Raw genomic sequence first — 21,114 nt, 5'->3', positions numbered from 1 at the left:
AAGTAGAGAAGCAGGTCTCCCATGTGATGTTGCCATTTTCTACCCATAAAATGACACCTTCGGCCATAGCTGAAAATGTAATTTTAGAGCTCTCAGAGATGTTGAACAATAGCTTATGCAAGAGCAGAGTTGCCTTTGGGGCACCTGGGGGACTCAGTCGGCTAAGCCCATGACTTCAGCTCAGGTCATGAGCTCTCACAGTTTCTGGGTCCAAGCCCTGTGCCAGGCTCTGTGCTGACAGCTGGAGCCTGGTTTGGATTCTGTGCTTCCCTCTCTCTCTCTGCCCCTCCTCTGTTCATGCTGTCTCTCTCTCAAAAATAAGCTTAAAAAAATTTTTTTTAAAGAGTAGAAAGGGATGTGCAAAAAGACTTTCTGACTTACCATAGAGCTGAAAAAACTCAATAAAAGATTTCTTTAGAAATACGTACTTCCTTATAGGTAGCAAAGTGAACATTCTCTAAAGTCCCCTTTGTTTCTCCACATTACCTGAAAGGTAAACAGTTCCTGTCCATATATTTTATCATTAGTTTTAAAATGCTTTACTATTTATTTGCTGGTATAAAGACTCAGGGAGGGCAACTCAGTTGGTTAAGCATCTGACTTCTGTTCGGGTCATGATCTCACTGTTTGTGAATTTGAGTCCTGCGCTGGGCTCTGGGCTGACAGCTCAGAGCCTGGAGCCTGTTTCAGATTGTGTGTCTCCCTCTCTGTCTGCCCCCTCCCAGGCACACGTTCTCTTTCTCAAAAAAAAAAAAAGATAAGTAAACATTTAAAAAAAAGATTCAGGAAAACAATATTTCCTTTTCTAACTTTTTCAGCAGAGCTAATAGCAAAGAAAGACCTAAAGTAGCATTTTCATGAGGTTCTTTTTCTAAGACAGTTGATACCATGGTTACTGGTCTGGTTATTAGGATTAAATTTGTGGTTGGAAAAGTACTCCATACTAAAACCGGTGAATTCAACGTCAACCAACATAAATGTGCAAATCTTACTGAGACTATCTGGGAACCACAGCTCTACCCAAATCCTAGGGAAGGATCAGTGCCAATGCTCATGATTAAGTCCCTAAAAGGATTAGAAGCCCACTTACTATCACCTGGTTGATAAAGATGCTATTCAGTACTGTCCTAAAAGCAATAAACAACTGCTTGATTTTATACTCTACCAGCTAAAGAGTTGTGAACAAAAAGAACTAGTAATGAACGTTTTTCTTAAAAGAAAGTTAAATACTGATAATACATGCTATTGGAATACCTTCCATATTTAAGGCAGGCCATATGTTGGGTGTGTGTGTGTGTCAAAGGCAGTCAGAGATCCACTAACTGAAAGCCATATTTGGTATAATTTCCATTTTGCAAAATGAAATAAAATAAAAACAACACTGTTTTTAGATCTTAGAAATAAAGTTTCCAATTAATGAACTCATGACTCAGACAAATATTATGACAGGAAAAGAGAAGATACACAGAAAAAAAGAACATGTAGATGCAGAGAGTTATATGATTAACCATTTTTGATGATCAAAGGGAAGCATTATGTTTTGAAATCACACAATGAGAACGATGGCAAATTTAGAAAGATCATATCATCTTCAAAATCCACTTGCTAATTTATTAAGACGACAAACAAAAACTCAAGAACCAGTATACATATGCTTCACAATTGTGCTTCTTGGTTTCCTTACCCTGTATGTTGTACAGTCGGACTCTATGGGTAACACGTTCAAAAACGCAAGTCACATCCGAATAAAACCTTCCATGTTGCACTCTGACAAAGGGTAGTGTTGTATAAACATAAGGCTGAGGAGGAAATGACATTTTTAAGAAAAAATTTTGGCTTTTAACTTTTCCAAGATGGCAAATGCTTAACACCTGATAATTTGCAATTTCAAGTGAAAACCAAACCTTACAAGGTATCAGAATATGCACATGCTATAAAAATGGACTATAAGGTTTTTCATTAGACAGAAAGTACTGAAAATAGAAAATAATAAATATGTTTACAATCTGACTGGCCTAGATGATCTACAGACATGCCTCCCAGCTATAAAAATTTCTAATTAAAATCCTCCTATACAGTCCATAGGTGATTTATAAGAAATACCACTCATTCTACAGCACTGACATTTTCCCAGGCAAACATTTATTAGAACCATGGCCCCCTAATGTTCTGGGGTCAGGGCAGGTGGCAAGGATGACTACAGGGAGTCATCTAAGCAAACAGAAAGCAGGATTCAGAAACACCATGTAATCACGGTTAGGTTTTCTACTGTATAGAACAGACTGGCCTTTCACTAGGAAGAACTAGTGGAATATAGTGCAAATTTACAAACTTGAAAAAACTATGGCAACTACTGGTTTAGTTTTCATTATTTAGAATCTAGTGTCAAGAAAAACTGGGAATAAAACAAGTAACTTTGGTGATAAAGGAACGGAAAGTATTTATGAAAAATTCTTATTTCTTGGAACACTACAGGCTGTACAAGCTCAGAAAGGTCATGAAGAGTCAGGTTTGCAATGTGAGCTACCTAAGCAGCATCAGATCTTCAGAGCTGTGCAACCTTCTTCCAAATGTACTTGTCTGGCTACAGAAAAATAGTTGGAAATTAACAGTGCTTTAGGGTTCACAAAGTTCTTGGATCTAATTTTGCCGTATACCTAGAAAGTAATGGAAGAAGAGGAAACCTGGCAAGGGGATTTCTAGGCTCCTACCATTTTCTGATGCACCCTGCTATCTCCTTCCCTGGTGTTCTTATATTTTCTCTTTGCAAACATACGATAATTCCCTTGGTCTTTTTATTTAATATTAGAGCTATCTAAACATAAAATAATTTTAAATAGCCACTACTGTCCAGGCATAATGTTCTATAAGTACAGCTACTTTCCTTTTGTAAGCATAAGAACAGTCAATCAAAAACAAAATTCCTGTCCAATGACAAAGGCTATCAAGAGAACACGCTGACACAGCTTCTACTTATGCTCCACTGCCCATCCCTGAATGGCTACTATGAGCCATTTACCTTTAAATCCTTACTGATTTAAAAAATTCGAAACAAACGACAACAAAAACTAGAATCCTTTGGGTTGCCAATGCTATCCTTCAAAATCTATTATCTGAGGGGCACCTGGGTGGCTCAGTCGGTTGAGCGTCTGACTTCAGCTCAGGTCATAATATCACGGTTTGGGAGTTCAAACCCAGGGTCAGGCTCTGTGCTGACACCTGAGGGCCTGGAGCCTGCTTTGGATTCTGTGTCTCCCCCTCTGTCTCTGCCCTTCCCATGCTCATTCTCTGTCTCTCTCAAAAATAAATAAACATTAAAAATTTTTTTAAAATCTATTATTTGATGCTGGTTAGCAGGCTCTTCTTAACTGTAAAACAAAAACAAATAAGAACAAAAAAATAAATAAATTCTAGAACAAAAGTAACATTTGTAGGAGACTGGTCGCTAGGCAAGAAAATATGGAGAATCTCAAGTGGAGAAAACCTGTGTAAGTAGAAAAGCTAAAAAAAAAAAAAAAAAAAAAGATGCTGTAAGGAAAAAAAATATAGGACTACCCCAAAATTAAAACCTACTATAACAACAACATAAAATAATTAAATGACACACTGATGGAAAATTTTGCAATAAGTAGAAAAAACGATTAACTTTTATCATATATAAAGAATGCTTACAGGGGCACCTGGGTAGCTCAGTCAGTTAAGTGTCTAACTCTTGTTCTTGGCTCACATCGTGATCTCATGGTTCGTGAGTTCAAGCCCCACATTGGGGTCTGCACCAACTGGATGGAGCCTGCTTGGGATTCTCTCTCTGCCTCTCTCTCTGTCCCTCCCCCACTTTCTCTCAAAATAAACAAGTAAACTTAAAAAAAAAAAGAATGCTTACAGATCCTCAAGTCATACCAGTAGGAAAATGGTATGTAGAAAAAACTTCCATAGTTAACTCATAAAAGAGATATGAGAGAGAAATAAATATATAAACAAAGTTCAGCCTTCTTAATAATCACAAAATCTCATTAGTAAAATATTTTTTACCCATTACTGTACATAAAGCTTTTAATATGGCTGATTCTCAGTGCTTGGAGTGGTATGTTAGAGTAACTCTCAAAAACGCTGTTTAGAGTGAATATTTACGCAATCTTTGTCGAGGATAGATGAGTACTTTGTACTTATAGTATAAGTACAAGCCTTAAAGGCCTCATCCACTGACACAAAATGACTCTTCCAGAAAGTTATTCTCAGGAAATAACCAATACTGCATAAGAAGAATGTTACAAAGAAAGCTTATCACAATGCCACAGTAGTGAAGTACTTTGAGAAAATATACATATGTAACAATAGGAAATTCCTTTTTGTCATGTATATATACAGATACATGCACACACACACACACACACACACACATTTTGTACGTGTAAGAACATTTAAGTTCTACTCTCGCATATTACAATACAATATTATGAGCTACACTGACCATGTTGGACACTACACCCTCAGACCTTAATCATCTTATAGCTCTAAGTTTTTAATCACAACAGTATATATTAAAATTGTGTTTTCAAAGAACATACTGCCAGACTGGGACCATGAAATATACGTATATGTAATAAGACAACACTTGAAAATGGGGGACAAAGGGATATGCATAATAAGACAATAAAAAAAACACATCAAAATGTTGGTACTGGTTTGCATGTTGAGAATAGTTGGCAGATTTTGTTTTCTTCAGTTTTCTGCATTTTCAAAAATGTGCCAAAATTTTCATATACTACCTTTATAGTCAAGGGTAGAGGAAATTCTTTTGTTTTTGTTTTTTAAAGTGCTAGAAGTTAAGGAGAAAAATGGCCAGGGGCAATTTAATTTTTCCGTATGGCTAGATCATTTGTCTCTGTATATATACCGTGCCACTTATGTATATAACACTACAAGAGCACTTGAGCCCTAAATCAAACGTACCTTCTTTGCATGGAAAGCAACTGTTCATTGAAGCATCTTTATGGATTCCAACCCTGCAAAATTATTTGTGTACCTAGCTTTCTACTATAAATTGCCAAATGTCAACAAGGAAATATAACAGTGGAACCAACTCATCTATTCCTAACAGATGACAAGATAATGAGATGCACTTAGTTTTTTCTTCATTACTCTTTCAATTAATGCTTGTTCACTGCTCAGCTCTTTGGCACTTACCTTGGCTTCCCCATCAGGTAAGAAGAGGTAGGCACCACTTTTGTCCTTTTTACTGGTGGTTCCATACCATGAAAATTGCACTTTTACTTCATGGCGCTTACCATCATCTTTATTTATCATTTCCTAAGGACAAAAAAATGTTTAAAGACAACTCATTGTGAAGATAGAAATGATGTTGCATCTGGTTCCATGTGTATATTGATTAAAAAGAAAACAAAATGACTTCAGGATAGACTGAAAAATGCTAATAGCCTCTGGTGTTACAATTCTTGGAGAAACACCCAAAATATTATACTTAAACGTATACTTTTATGTTGTATACTCAGAATTTAAAACTTTCACAATAGACACAAAAAGTCAGAACTCTCTTCCTCAAAGCAGAAAGAGATAACAAAATAAAGAGATCTGGATCACTGCTTCTCAAACTTTCTGCACAAAGGAGCAGGTTTATTTTTTTTATCTCCAATATGCATGGACCAATATTTTTGTGAGGCACAATAAAAGTGAACTACAAAAATTACATTTAAAGTGACATACCAAATATACAGTTGCATTTTTTATTATTAGATTCAATAGGCATAAATTTACTGTTCCATGGTGCTTTCAAAGTTTCCACAAACATTTCTAAACAGTTACAGCTTCTGTACTTATCTTGTGGACCAGTAACAAACAGTTCACGGAGCAGTACCACCCACAGACCACACCCGTTAGGAGCAAGTGGTCACAGTGGACCACAAAAATAAGATATATATTGCTCCTCTATCCTCTCTCCCAAGAGGATTTGGGTTGACTTTTCTCCCTTTGCATACCCAGTCTGCACATACTGTAATAAAAGTGATAAGCCTTCCATGAATTTGAAAACTATTCAGAACATACCTCCATAAGCCCAGATGGACCAAACTTAAGTTTAAGAAAGGAGTTCTCTAGAGTTATGTCTTCCTCAGCACTTTTCACATTCTTCATGTTGAAAATTCCTTTATCTTTGATGTTACCATTATATAGAACATACTCAGCTAAATGGGGATCTGAATTTGCTGATTCCACAATTGTATACACTTTCATTCCCAATGGTGGTATCCGTGCTAGAAAAGAGATCTTTAAAAGACAGAGGAGGGATGTTTTTTAAGAAATGCAATCTGAAAGAAAAGCATTTGTATGTCTAGTAAAAACAAAAAAAAACGACAACATTTTAAAAAGCATCTAACACTATTCTATAATAACTTCACAGTGGTAGAATTATCAAAGGCATTAATGCTTTCATTCAATATATGAAATTATACGAGCATCCTCAATTGTCCTACAGCGCTCTTAATGGATGCTCAGAGGACAAAATTCTCCATTAAGGTAAGAGCTTACTGTGAACAATGATTTTTCCTAATTATCAGGAATCTTTTTATAATACTATGATACTCAAGTACATTAAAAATAAAAGCGGTAAACACAATACTATAAATATTAAGCATGTTAACAGCAGCCATCAAATGCCCGGGGGTCTAGCAGACAATGCACAAAGCATAAAGGAAGCACACATTGTAAGATAAGACCTTCCAGGAGCTTCTTGCCATTTTCTAGACAGGGTGCTTCCTATAACATCTGACCAAAACTTCTTTTAGATTTTTCCTTTTTACCTAAAGGATTATGAATTTATGAAAGCAGTCAGCAATGGCTCTTAACAAGCAAAGTAATTCTCATTTAGAGTTCCTAGCTGATGGTGGTGTCTTCAGAAATGCACGCTTTAAACTGCACTTCCAGACTGAACTTTTCTAGTGAAAAGTTGAGGTTAATATTACTTTAAGAAATTTTCTCCAAAAACGTCTATCACTGGAGTCCCAATTTTCCATTGTTATATTTCAGTAAAAAGCACCTTCCTATATCTTGGGGAGTCTTTCTTTCATGGTGTGTTGCGTTACCTTTGCAAGGAAAAGCCAGAAGTATGCTTTTCTGAGATAAATGGTTATTTACCTTAATTTCCATATGCATACTGTTATTAAATTGAGCTAAACAAAAAACATTCAAAATTTAATGAGTAATGATTACTTCATTACTTCAAGAAAAAATTACGATATTTAGAGAGAGATGCAATGTACATGCTAATAACATATACTAATAATAACATACAGTATACACACTAACAAAGATATCAGTATTACAGGAAACAAAGGATTTATTTTCCTTTATTTATTTATTTAAATTTTTTTTTTTTACTGTTTATTTACTTTTGAGAGACAAAGAATGAGGAGGGGAGGGGCAGACAGAGAATCTGAAGCAGGCTCGAGGCTCTGAACTGTCAGCATAGAGCCTGACGCAGGGCTTGAACTCATGAACTCGAGATCACAACCTGAGCCAAAGTCAGACGCCTAACGAACTGAACCACCCAGGTGTCCCATCCTTTATTTATTTATTTTTAAAGTTTACTTATTTTGAGAGAGAGAGAGACAGAGAGACAGAGAGAACATGAGCAGGGGAGAGGAAGAGAGAGAAAGGGAGTGAGAGAATCCCAAGCAGGCTTCTCACTGTCAGCACAGAGCTAACATGAGTTCGATCTCATTAACTGTGAGATCATGACCTGAGCCGAAATCAAGAGTCAGATGCTTAACTAACTGAGCCACCCAGGCACTCTAGGATCTATCTTCCTTCAGTGTCATTTAAGTGGCCAGTTAAATCCTCTGGTATTTACAATTTTCACCACTTCACACACATTGATTTGACAGCTCAAGATGGGCATGCATACAAGTTCCATGGCAAAAAACATACCTCATAGGTTGTCTGTGAAATAGTATTTGCTGTATCCCAAACTGCACTTATTTGAATTTCCACTGGCTTTCCTGAAGCAGAAGACACTTGTGCTGTGGGGGAACTCACGTAGACAGAGATCACGGAGATTCGGTCTTGTTCTGAAGGATTACAGACCACCAGGTACCTGCAAAAACAGCTGTTTCACTTCTTAGGTCTTAAAAATATTTTTACTTCTTTCACACTATGGGTTAGGATTCAGCTCATACACAGTCATAAAGTCAAACACGTGGAGAAGACTTACAAGAAACATTCTGGCAAAATTTCTGGAGAATACACAGTTTCATCACAAATAACACAGTACAAAGGGTAATGAAATAATGATTCACTTTCTAAGAATAAAATGCTATACATATGTAAGACATTAACAGAACTATAATAAAGTTATTTCCATGGCCCAGAAAATGACCTATATACAACATGGTTTTATTAGTCTTTCTAAAATAATCAGCTTGACACATCTAATATCCTGATCCCTGCCTAATCTCACTGAGTAAAAAACCCCATATACTGCCTATTGGTATTTTAGTCACAATTAATTTAAATTAAAGTTCTGACATTCCTGTTAGACCACTAAAACACAGCAAAAATGTATGGCTATCCATGCAGATTCACATTAATTCACACATATATATATATTTATATTGGAGGGCCTTATTATTCAAGAGCATTAGTTCTGGAGAAAAGATCAACTAAAGTGAGACCACTTAAAATAGGGACTAAAATTTTATAACAGTGCTAAAAAATGGTTTGATTGGGACTAGCTAGAAAAAGGACAATACAAACTATTAAGGTAAGGTTAGGTAATATTTGCAATTTCTTAGAATGAACAAAAAATGAATCAACTGGGGTTTCTGGCAGAACTTCTTCCAAGAATATTTTATATTAACACATTATGACATCCTTCATGTAACATTTGATTTTTACAGGGTGGCTTTAAACAAAACTACATTTGTAGAAAATATCCAAGGACTTCATCTTTTCCTAAAGTCCTCTCTCATCTCTTTGATACTGAAAGCATTCTTAGTTGGAGTATCTAGCATCCTTGATTTTCTCAGCTGTGTAAGTCTGGAAGATCCCCATTGTTTCATGGCTTTGCCTGTGTGCAGAAACATTCTATACCATCATATCACAGGCATGAGATACACAGCCTTTGAAAGATTTATGATTTTATTTTATAATCAATTTGAATCCCATTATATTCAAATAAATCAAGAGGTATTTCAAGAGAGGATGCATGAATAATATAACTCTCTGATTTATTAGTATTTTCATGATCTGAAATATTTTGGTTTCCTATGCAATTCTATAACTGCAGGAACACAGAACTGAATAGTCATGTAGCAACCCCATCTCCCCCTGACTCATGGTAGCTACGTCAGAGATGGTAGAAACAAACTAGTCTTGTGTAGTACTTAGTGCATCAGAAAGCATCGTAGTGATATTTTATTCTACATGTGCCCTGTGTTATTTCAATTGCATTGCCAATCACTTAAGAAATAAAATTAATGCCCAAAGTGGTCAAAACTCAAGTGAAGGGCAACAGGAAAACACACAAAAAAAAGACCATGGAGCATAAAAGCTAGAACATGTTTGACTTATAAATGGTTTATGAGGGGAAGCACTTATGATAGAAATAATATTCTTAGATGCCCAAAGTGACAATACAGCAATAAGAATGGCACTTATAGTGTGTATCAGGATCACGCAAGCTAATTTACATCACTTATGTTCATGGAGATACCAAATGTGTATGAGAGAAGAGTGACTAAAGCCATGTAGTCAAAAACGTATTTACAAAGGATACTGAAGCTTAGAGGTACTAGGTAGAACCCTATTATCCACAGAAGCAATTCTAAAGGATAATGAGCGCAATGCCCTCTTGAGAGGTATGCTTAACAGACTTACCTGAGTGATCTGCCAACCTATTTGTACCCTCTTGCTCCCTTCTACTAGAGCTTGCTTACAAGTCACCAGACTTGTTCCATCACAAATCCATCTAGAGAATCACAACTGCCATGACTCATTGTTACCGCAAGACAATACTATATTCCTAAGGTGCAAGGGGGAAGTAAAACAGTTGAGAATCACCCAACCTCAGCACCAAAGATGTTCAAACCATCATCCTGGAAATGAGTGATTCACTGCTGAACCCTATGCTCCCAGAGGCTTAGAGGTAGTATGTGAAGAACCCTAAGATACGGTCTGAAGATTCAGGCCAGTTTCCCAATTTTGTTGAAGCCCTGGAGCACATCCAGGTTCTGAACCTAGAATTCCTACTGGCAAGTTCTTTGGATGCTCCACTACACAGAGATGGTCATTAAGGCTTTGAATAATAAACTGTAACATGTGTCCAAGCAATAAATTAGGTAATAAGCATCCAGAACACTGATTCCTTCCATTGCCCATAGGGGGGAAAATGATTCACATTTAAAGCAAATAATAATTTTCACCACACATTTGGTTTTGTACATATTACATAGATTTTTATAATAAGCTATGAACTAAGATCTGTTTTGTTTTGTTTTAGTAGCTAATTAGTATTTGACCATAATGATGTTTCTACTGTATTGAATGATTATATGATTATCATGCCAGGAATCTATTCAAAAAAAACCTAAATGTGTAGAGTATACAAGTATAATGGTGCACTAAGAAAATAATTTTTTACTATAATTAGAGATTAACACCATGTTTTTCAAGTGTATAACAGCACAAACTTACCTGACATATACACTCAAACTCCTAACTACATACATTTTAAGTGGAGTACAGAGAAGTATAATCATATGTTAATTATATTTCCTTTCGAAATAAGTACACGATCAAAACTTAACTAAATATTTATTTTCTTTTTTTTAACTTTTTTTAAAGTTTATTTATTCCGAGAAAGAGAGCATAAACATCAGTGGGGTGGGTGCAGAGAGAGGGGGATATAGAGAGGATCCCAAGCAGGCTCCATGTTGTTCACACAGAGCCCTACATGGGGCTTGAACTCACGGAACCATGAGATCATGACCTGAGCCAAAATCAAGAGTTGGACACTTAACCAACTGAGTCACCCACAGGTCACTAAGTGTTCATTTTCATTATCATATTTGGTAGTCAAACATTTGTTACACTGCCAACCTCCCTAAATATGAATCTATTTAAACCCATCAGTTGTGAATAAAACCAACAGGTTTCAATATCCTAAATGTCAAACTCAGTTATTGAAAATTAGTAATACTTGATCCACAGTAACAAAAGAAAAGAGTAACATTTATATCCTAAAAATCAGGATAGTTAATTTCTATTTCATCTTGGAAGTAACTGTACAGGAAGCTCAGAACTTTTCTTTCCCAGTTGTCCCCACATTTACATTGACTTTCAATCATCTGTCATCAAGTCCCATCCAGCCTCCTAGTTCTCACTAGGACACTAAACCCCCCTAACTTGGGGCTACAGCAAGTATCTCAATTCTCTACATAAAAGGAACAACCTCTCACCTCATGACGACAAAGCAGACAAAGCATTTATATGCTATCTGTCAACCAAATTACATGACAGATTATGATCTACTTTGAGACAAAAAAGGAAAGAAGAAAAATGAAGGACATCTGCATGCTCATGTCAAACCAGGAATCATTTTATGGGAGAATTAGAATTCCACTCTAAACATGGTTCTGTCCTTGAAGACTCTACCGAGGAGGAGTATATTTAGAATTCCTTCGCCCCTTTTGTAGAAATGATTGATTTCATGTTAAGAAAGACAACTGCAGCAATCCAAGTCCCCTCTTTAAGGCAAGTCTAATCAGTGCCCACGATGATTAGGACCACCTGGGCTTCCTTCTAGCAATGGATGAAAGGCAGAGTGGAAGAAGTAGGTCTGTTGGTCAGAGTGACCTTGGAACTACTGTTTAGACTGCTTCCTATATACGAGGCCTAGCCCTCAGGCCTGTATGGGCAACCTGTAAGACACAGCCTTTCATCCTTCCCACTGGAAAGGTAGGAAACTGAGTCACTGAAGCTAAGTATTTTGCCAACAGCGACCCAGTGAAAAGTGCCACAAGGCTCAAAACCTGGCCTTACCTCCCTAGCCATCTTCTCAACCATTTTACTCACAGGTCAAGTTTATAAGCACATTTTTGACAACTGAGGTTTCAATGTGGAGATTCCCTTAGCTCCAAATTCCTATGTGAAGAACTTTCTCTTCTCACTGATGGCCAGATACCCACAGAGCCTCTCTCTTCAGAAAGCTCAGGATGAACAAAGAGCTATTTATATTTCAGTATATTTGTGAAAGAAAATTTATAAACTGGAACACTGGAACAGAAAAAAATCTTGCAATGCACTAAGGAACACTAAGGAGCTAATCTTATAACCTCACTACGTGAGGTAAACAAAACAATATTCAAGGAAAACATTTAAAAAGCATTACGTATATTTATGACCACGTAAGGGAGATAAAAATGAGAAGTATTTGCAAGTCTCCTTTAAATGCAGTTTAAAACCAATTAAGCAAACACTAGGTTATATGAACAATCACTGTAACTTCACGTGCCTAGTGTAGTACCTGACACAGAATAACATTCAATAAATAGTTGATAAATGAGTAATGCACAAAAATCCCATTAGGTGAACGTATCATTTATAAAAGAAGCCTACTAGTGTGGGGCATTAGGGTTTTATCAGATTATTTTCATTTCTATTACTTCAATTTCACAAAAAAATGATTTTAACGTCGACAAGCTATATAATTAACCTCTTTGCAAATGCAGGGGAAATGACAGATCCAAGATTACAGAGAAAGTAAAGAATAAAGAAGACTAAAGTTCAGTCTGATTCTTAATCAATGACAGCACAGTAAAAAATTCATTTCAAGGAAGAATATATTCATCTTCTCTAAGTAGCCCCATTAGTGGAGCGTAATCTAAAGAAAAGTAGTGAACTTCTATAATTTTCTGATTGTGAAAATATATAGATTTATATGTGTATAGAAATTTTAATTTCTACACTTGAAGTCTTTNGGGGGGGAAGGGGGGGGGGTGAAGATATTAAAAACAAAAGGATCCTTTTTGAGACATGTCAGTTCTTCAAAAATTACATAGTTCTATGATTCCTGGGTTCTGGAATGAAGCAAATTCAGGCTGAAAACCCCACCAGAGCACTTATAATTCGAGAGGCCTGAGCAAGTTATTTCATTTCTCCAAGGCTTAACATCCTCATCTATAAAATCAGTAGACAAGACTCTTATTAGGGTTAAATGATAAAATGTTTAGAAAATCACATAGCTCAGACCTGGAACAAAGTGCCATCTCAACAGCAATTAAATCTCTCCACTTCCTTACAAGATCCTCCTGGAGTCCTGACCAGGGACTCTGGTACATGAATCACAATGGATGGTGGAGTGAATGTTTTAATTAACCCCGGTCACTGAGCTGCCTTGAATGCTTGTCTGTGTAAAGCATATAAAAATCTAAATGACAGAAATTAACAAAACCATGTATGTGATAACACAGATACCTTGAAACAAGAGTTCAGATGACATGGGAGGGGCCCTGGAAATAAATGCACAGGGGCATACAATACATCCATGTACCAAGTAACCACATGGCATGCATATGGATAATTTAAAAAGCAAGAGAAAAGGACAGAAGGATATCTCTTGGTATGTGTAGTTATAAACTTAAGAATGTGAATACATAGCCCCTGTCCTGGTAGTACCTCTAATCTAAGAGAAGACAGAGATAGAAAATGGGTGATGGACACTAAGAAGAGCACGTGTTGGGATGAGCACTGGGTGTTGTATGTAAGCGATGAACCAGGTAAATTTACCCCTAAAACCAAGAGTTCACTTTACACACTGTATGTTAGCCTATCTGATAATGAATTGTATTAAAAAAATAGAAAAAGAAACTGTTAAGTTCAATGTAACAGGGTAGGTAATAAGACAAGCGTACGCACAGAGCACCCTGTGACACACACAAGAAGGTGGCAGGATGATTAAGAATTAATCAGGAGTATACAAAATAGGAAATTAATTTTATACAAAATGACTGCATGTACAGAAAATGATAAAACTTTACTGAGACATAAAAATGAATACACGGAGATATTTATATTTTTAGGAGGGAAAACTAAAAAACTGCTAAAAAAAATTTCCCCCAAATTAATTCATGAATCTTACACACTGCTAACTAAAATTCCACTGAAATTCTCTTGTTGGGAAAAAGAGGGGAAGATAATTCTATAATGTATCTATAGTAACAGATAGGCAAGACAAAATGGTTAAACAGACACACCAAAGTAATATGCCAGCACTGATTCTAGATTTAAAAAATGTAGAAATGTAAACAATAATACAAGATTAGTAGGAGAAAAAATACCATTTGTGGCACAGAGATCTCTGTAACAGTAAAAAAAAAAAAAAAAAAAAGGCAAAGTGAAAGGGAAGAATATTTGATAACAAAAGCTTAAACATTTTCTATCTTAAAAATAAGATTAAGGAATAAAAAAATAAAAGGAAAATCAAATTTGGGAAATTTGTAAAGTGCTTTTACAAATCAATAGCAACATAAACACCCACGTAGAAAAAGTGAACATTTTACAACGATCAAATTGAAGGTGAAATATAAATGCTGCTTCAGCTTCTAGGAGAGATGGAGTAGCTGACACACAAGAGCTCTCAATTCTACGGGCCAACTAGAAACCCCAGATAAATATAGTAATCATCTGCTTGGAGGCAACAGTGAACTGCTGAGGAGAGAAAAGAACTTCAGAGAAGTGAGCTTTCTTCTCTAGCCATTTTTACCCTGGGACATGCCAATTCTCAGCACTGGGAAAGGTTAAGTTTCATGAAAAGCCTGGAGGGCGATCACAGTGGGAAAAGAGGCCAAAATGCATTTAGTGGGAGCTTAGGAGGTTTCAAGTGTACATTTTGTTTTCTCGTTGGTTCATGTGACAAACATTGGGGTGCTACACAGAAAGGGAGGCTTACAACCTAAACAGAAAGCTTATGAAAAGTAAAGCAGAGACATCTCATGACATTTTAGAACCTACCAGGGAGTAGTGCCTACAGAATATACTAGACTAGTAGTTGAAAACTTGGAGAGCTAGACGACCAAGATATGAATTAGCCTCAGTTTACCATAGTGCTTGATTGGAGGATGACTGAATGCTTTCTAGAAGATATTTTCTGCAGCCTATGTAAATTTCATACACACTGTCTACCACTTAATATAAAACTTCGACACATCCCAAAAGACAGCCACATGATTAAACACCATGGAGAAAAAGACAAAAAGAATTAGAGCCACACATGATGCAGATAATGGAGTTAACTGAGAAGACTTTAAAATACCGATTAAAGTGTCCAAAGAAAGAGGAAAATAAGAATAAAGAGATGAAAAGGTAAACAATTTCACCACAGAAACTGAATACATCAAAATTAAACTGAATGAAATTCTAAAAGGAGAAATATTTGAAATTACAAATTCCACAGATACATTTAACAACAGAGTACATTCAGCAAAAAAAATAAAATACATTATTAACAAGGTACTTCCTCTAGATTCTGGTATCATTAGTGAATACTCTGAAACTTCTTCTTAATACTTTGGATATAAAATCCTATTCTGCATAAAGTATGTATTTTTAAAGTAATCATAAAAATACAACAACAACGTAAACAAGCAACTTTTTAAACGTGGGCCAAGGGAGAGATAGCCAGGTAAAGGAAAAGTAGAGAAACACATCCTAGGGACAACAACCGTAAGAATAAAAGCACAGATAGAAGAAAAAGGATGTTATTTCCAGGACATACAAGCAACCCAATACCACTAAAATCTACAGTAAAGTGAACCTCTAAAATATCAATATATGAGCTAGAAAGGGAACTAAATCACTAAATCACCAAATCACAGTGAGGAGTGGGTATCTTTAAATCATTATAAGGCACACAGACCCAGTTATATGTTATAGGGAGTGATGAGAAGGTTTAACATGGTCAGATTCATTTTGAATAGATACTTCTGGTTGGTAGGTAGAGGAAAAATTTAAGAGTGAAGATTAAAAGCAGGAAGACCATGCAAGTAGCTATAACAGCCCAGGTAGGAAATGTGAAAACCTAAGTTACAAAAGTAGTAGAAATACAAAAAGAACAAATCTGAGAAACAGGTAGTCTAATGTACCGGAAAAATTTTTTGGATTCCTCGGAGAAGGCTGAGTAAAACCAGGAAAACAGTCTTCCACAATTTCTGGTTTCCAGTTAGGGTGAGACAGATGCGGTGATACCATTAACCAAGAACTCAACTACCACTTGGATAGTGGGAGGAGGTTTTAAGGTGAAGGTGATAAATCCAGGTTCAGACTTCTTGAATTTGAGGTGCCTGAGATACATCTACACAGATTTATCTTGCTGCTCTGAAATTAATTATCCCAAACTCAGAATCCACTTATTCAATGGAAATACAAAAATTAGGTTTCAATAGTATGGTAGGTAGACATCCCCTAAGATGTCCAACTTCCTAATCCTCAGAATCTATGAATTACTTATATGGCAAATACTTTGCAGATGCGATTCAATTAAACACCCTGGGATGGTGAGATTTCCTGAATTAGCCAACTGAGCCCTATATAATCACAAGGGTCCCTATCAGAGAGATACAGGAAGGTCCAATTGAGAAGAAGGCCACATGACAACCCAAGCGGGAAGAGGCTGGAATATGTGTAGAAGGATTCACCGGCCAGGGAACGCAGGTGGCCTGCAGAAGATGAACAAGGCAAGGAAACATCCTCCCCTCAGAGCCTCCAAAAGGAACCAGCTCCGCCAACACCTCTCAGGCCTGTGAAATGGACTTTGGACTTCTGATCTCCCACACTGTAGGTAAGACAGTAACTGAGCGTTTTTTTTTTAAGAGACTACGTTTGCAGTAATTTGTTACAGCACAACAGGAAACTAACACCAGGTCACACTATTCCTCTTGAAAATGAAGGCTAAACTCTGGTTTCACAAAGACTGAGACTTTGTACCACCAAGCACATTAAAGAAAATCTTGAGGGCTGGAAAGGAGGGTGGGGGTAGGGATGGGCGAAGGGCAATGAGAAGAACTTGGGGTCTTTAGAAGTGCGCCCAAGGAAAAGACTGTGATGAAGTGTATCCAGTGGTCTGAGCCTCTCTGCCACAGAGGATGTGCTCCCACACCCTCATCCACTGGCCGCCAGGCCTCAGGTGGCCAAGCCCCACTGTCCTAGCACAGGCGGCCACAGCAAACACTACTGAGAAAGCAAATACGGAAAACCCCAAACCCGTACTCTGTGAAAAGCAAACGACTGACAGTCCCTTGCAGAGACTGAGGAGGTTATTCCTAGCTTTCCCCATAAAAATTTCTCTAGAAACTATATAATAACAGTTCTTCTGTTCAATTACCAGATAATAGAATTTATATTTGTAAGAGGAAAAATAAAAAATTGATGTTTTCTGATAGGTTCCAGTTGATTAGGTAACAAGTACAGTCTCATCTAATAGGCAAAAAAATTGAACACTAAGGAACAGAACACTCTTTTTCTCCATAACAAAGATTATACTTGAATACAATAGTGTATAAATGTTACCTGATCTTCCTAACACATGATGATTCCACTATTTTTTCCTATATTTAGGAGAAATAACTTACCTAAAATTCATGGGCAAAATATACTCTGAATCTATTGTCCTATGAAGAGTCATCTGCCCAAGGACAGGATTCAAAAGCAAAGTGCACCAGTGCACTGCATAAGTGATCAAATCCAAATGTGAAGCAGTCTTTCAAGAAACAATATGACATCAGGACCTAAAATTGCTAGTATCGACTAAGTACTTAACTTCTGAGAATCTCTATCTCAAATACAAGAATTCCACAAAATATTACTAACAAAAGTTCTTAGTTTTGATGAAAAGTATGTGAGATTGTTAAGCGAATATTCTAGAAAGCTATATCGTAGAAAATGATTACTTTGAGAATTATGCTTGTCTGTGATACTAATCGACAAAGCAGTAATTCAAAAATAGCACTGTACCTTAAAGAAATAGTTTTGCTATTTTTAACTTGAAGTAAATTTGACTTGGCAGGTGGTGGAGGGTTTCTCAGATTTAATGGTAATGATAACAACAGTGATAACACCAACAGCTGCACTTAATTTGCCTTTAGAACACTGCCTCACACTCAGTATGTGCTTTACTTGAATTAACTCCTTTCAGTTTCACAACTAACTTACCAAGTCCTAGAATCGGGCTTATTTTACAGATGTGTAGGAGTGGTTTGGTACTCTCCTGCTCACGGGCACATAGCCACTTAAGTAACAGAGCTAGGATCAACACTCAAACAATCCAGCCCCCGCTGACTGCAGAACGTGGTCCTGTTTCTCTCCAGTGGGCAAGACGCACACGGTGTATGTGCTAGAAATACAGCTGCGTCATCTGTAGCACTCGGGAGTCCTCGCAGAGTCCGTGTCCCCAAGGCTCTCGGAATGCTGCTTCATCAGAGCTCTGTATCCACCCTAGTGAGAAGTCTACACCTAAGAACCGCCTCCAATGGCAGAACTGTGGTTTAAAGGGGTTTCTTTGAGGGGAAATGGAGGCTACCTTCCTGAGCTGCTACAGTGACAATATGAGCTGTTCCTTCAGTTGGCACTTTTTCTAAGAGGTGGTACGAAGGCAGGCAACTGCCATAATAAGTCTCCAACTTGCAATAGTGGGGATATTCTGGAAAATTTCCTATGTCCCTGTTAATTGGACAAATGTGCTTAATTTCCAGAGTTGAGTTTTCTAACCAGAAACTTCTTCTCATGGTGTTTACCCAAATGAATGCTTTATATAGGATTTTTATTTATTTTTTAACGCTTTTATTTATTTTTGAGAGAGAGACTGCGAGTGGGAGAAGGGCAGAGAGAGAGACACACACAGAATCTGAAGGAGCCTCCAGGCTCTGAGCTGCCAGCACAGAACCTGACACAGAGCTCGAACTCACGAGCTGTGAGATCATGACCTGCGCCGAAGTCAGACGCTCAACTGACTGAGCCACCCGGATGCCCCGGATTTTTGTTTAAAAAAAAAAAAAAAATCAGACAAGAAACCCGATGTTAGCTGGGTGTAACTCTAGGAATCACCCAACACATGTAGCGACTGGAATTAAAAGTTTCAAAGAAATGACACTAGTTAGCGACAGAGGGGGGACTAGAATAAGCCGCTGACTCTCAGTCTAGACCATTCATAATACTGTGTTCTTTCTAGGCATCTGACCATGAGATGTGCCCAAAGCTCAATGGTGTGGAAACAAAAGAGTGAGTGTCATAAATGTTATGAGAAATTATCCCTGTAAATACTACTTACAGTTACAACTCAGTATTATAAATTGAAGTGTTAACTTTCAAAAGTACAACTACATATTTCAGTAATGGGAACAACACTGCTAAAAACCAAAATATAACCGAAGTAAAATCAACATGCAATTTATTACTTTTAAACAGGCCTAAAATAATCTTACAACTATTTCTAGTGCGTAACTGAAAAATAGCAAGAAGGATAAGTACTCCTTTCCAACTATTCTAAACCAACCTTTGATACTAAAGCAATAAGAAACAGATATAAGAACTGTATGTACATAATTTGGCTGACCCTAAGAGTCTTGTCACCAATTAAGCTGCTTTCACTCTGAGAAGAGTTTTGCCTAAAACAAAAATACCATCTGTTTTACCTAAAACATTAAGATGTTCTATTTTCTTGTCATTTCAGAAATCACATCTGTAGTCATTTTCTGAAAAGACAGCATAAGACATTATATTTATGGGTGACTGCATAAGGAATGATGTTCAATCAAAATGTAATTTTCATCTACTGGGAGAAAATTTCATGTCTCCAATAACTGGAACGCTGTAACTTTAGAGGAACACACAGTACATAAACAGGCTGATTTTCACGAATAAAAAGGCTTTCAAAGTTAATGCAGTAAAAATAAAGTTGTTTTGTTACTAAAGATAGACAAGGTAAATACCTCTATATTCACTGTGTATGTCATGTCAACAAATGAAATCCATCTTGTGTGAGGTTTGTAGGTGAAAAGAAAAAAGTACAACAACAACTTTTTATTGGTGCTAGTACCCACCATATAAGACATAAAAATATGAAAAGAACAAATCACAAGCCACTTTTGTTTCCAAAACACTTTTAGACACAATACTGGTCCTGGAAAAGACATTCTACTCTACAATCCAATAAGCCAACTGAAAATACAAAAACACTAGAAAAAACATCACTCACAGTGAAGGCAAACAGTGTCACAAGGGATAAAGAACAGGTTGTGAAGAAAAACACACAAGCCATCCAACTACCTATAATACTTTGAGTATATATTAAGTACCTACAGAAAAACCTAAAACCCAGGTATGTATTACTTTGAAAAGTAGCCTAATTACACATACAATTTCTTGCCTAAAGTAAAATAAAATAAAATAAAATAAAATAATGCTGCTCTCCAAATAAGGATGAAATAAATAAGTCCAAAGGCTCTATTTAAAATTTTTCTTTTACCACAAAGTTGTGAAGTGTTCTGAAGTCCAAGATGGGCTTGAAGCCCTTCCTGACTTTTTCAGGATCAGGATACCTTCACTAAAATCCTTTTCCTTGTTCCTCTTGTAGTGCACGCTTTATTAATCTGCATTTAGAAGGAAAAAAAATCTGGTTCAGAAGAACAGAAGACTTTGAAATATGCCATATTACTTCAGTCTTTCCTGAGAACTGCTTTAATTAGCTGTATCTTAGCAATTGCAGAAGACATGATGGACACAGAGAGGAAAGAAGAGACTGAAGAGAGGACTAAATGTGCAAGAAACTAGAAAAAAACAACTAAGGACTCTCTCTCAATAATTAGCAGTTCCCCTACCCCAATACAAGTCACTTTTAAAAATCACTCATATTCCAGATATTTAATTTACTTTATCACTTCTACAGTGCATTCTGTAACTCCAACAGGGGAAAAACTTTGCCACTACAGCAGTAACAAAACAGAATCGTTCAAAATTTGCATTATCCAGCAGTTACATCAAAACTAATGCCAGCTTTTCTTTGGCACCGTTTCATCTCCTTTCCAAAATTCTTCTTAGGTTCCACAAAGTCAT

General features: G+C 36.7%; 1 protein-coding gene across 1 annotated transcript in view; it reads right to left on the bottom strand.

Moving 5' to 3' along the window:
- MAN2A1 (mannosidase alpha class 2A member 1) overlaps positions 1 to 21,114 on the bottom strand; it is a 166,056-nt gene that overhangs the window by 45,068 nt on the left and 99,874 nt on the right. The window contains exons 13-16 of the mRNA XM_077757165.1: positions 7,942 to 8,107; positions 6,064 to 6,282; positions 5,188 to 5,310; positions 1,685 to 1,799 (exon numbers count right to left, since the gene is read on the bottom strand). Coding sequence (XP_077613291.1) covers positions 1,685 to 1,799; positions 5,188 to 5,310; positions 6,064 to 6,282; positions 7,942 to 8,107 — 623 coding nt within the window. The remainder of the gene's footprint in view (positions 1 to 1,684; positions 1,800 to 5,187; positions 5,311 to 6,063; positions 6,283 to 7,941; positions 8,108 to 21,114) is intronic.

The sequence above is a fragment of the Crocuta crocuta genome, unplaced genomic scaffold (genome assembly GCF_008692635.1).
Source record: "Crocuta crocuta isolate KB4526 unplaced genomic scaffold, BGI_CrCroc_1.0 scaffold131, whole genome shotgun sequence".
Taxonomy (NCBI): domain Eukaryota; kingdom Metazoa; phylum Chordata; class Mammalia; order Carnivora; family Hyaenidae; genus Crocuta; species Crocuta crocuta.
Note: the sequence above shows the minus strand (reverse complement) of the source record. Positions and strands in the feature narration are given on the sequence as shown.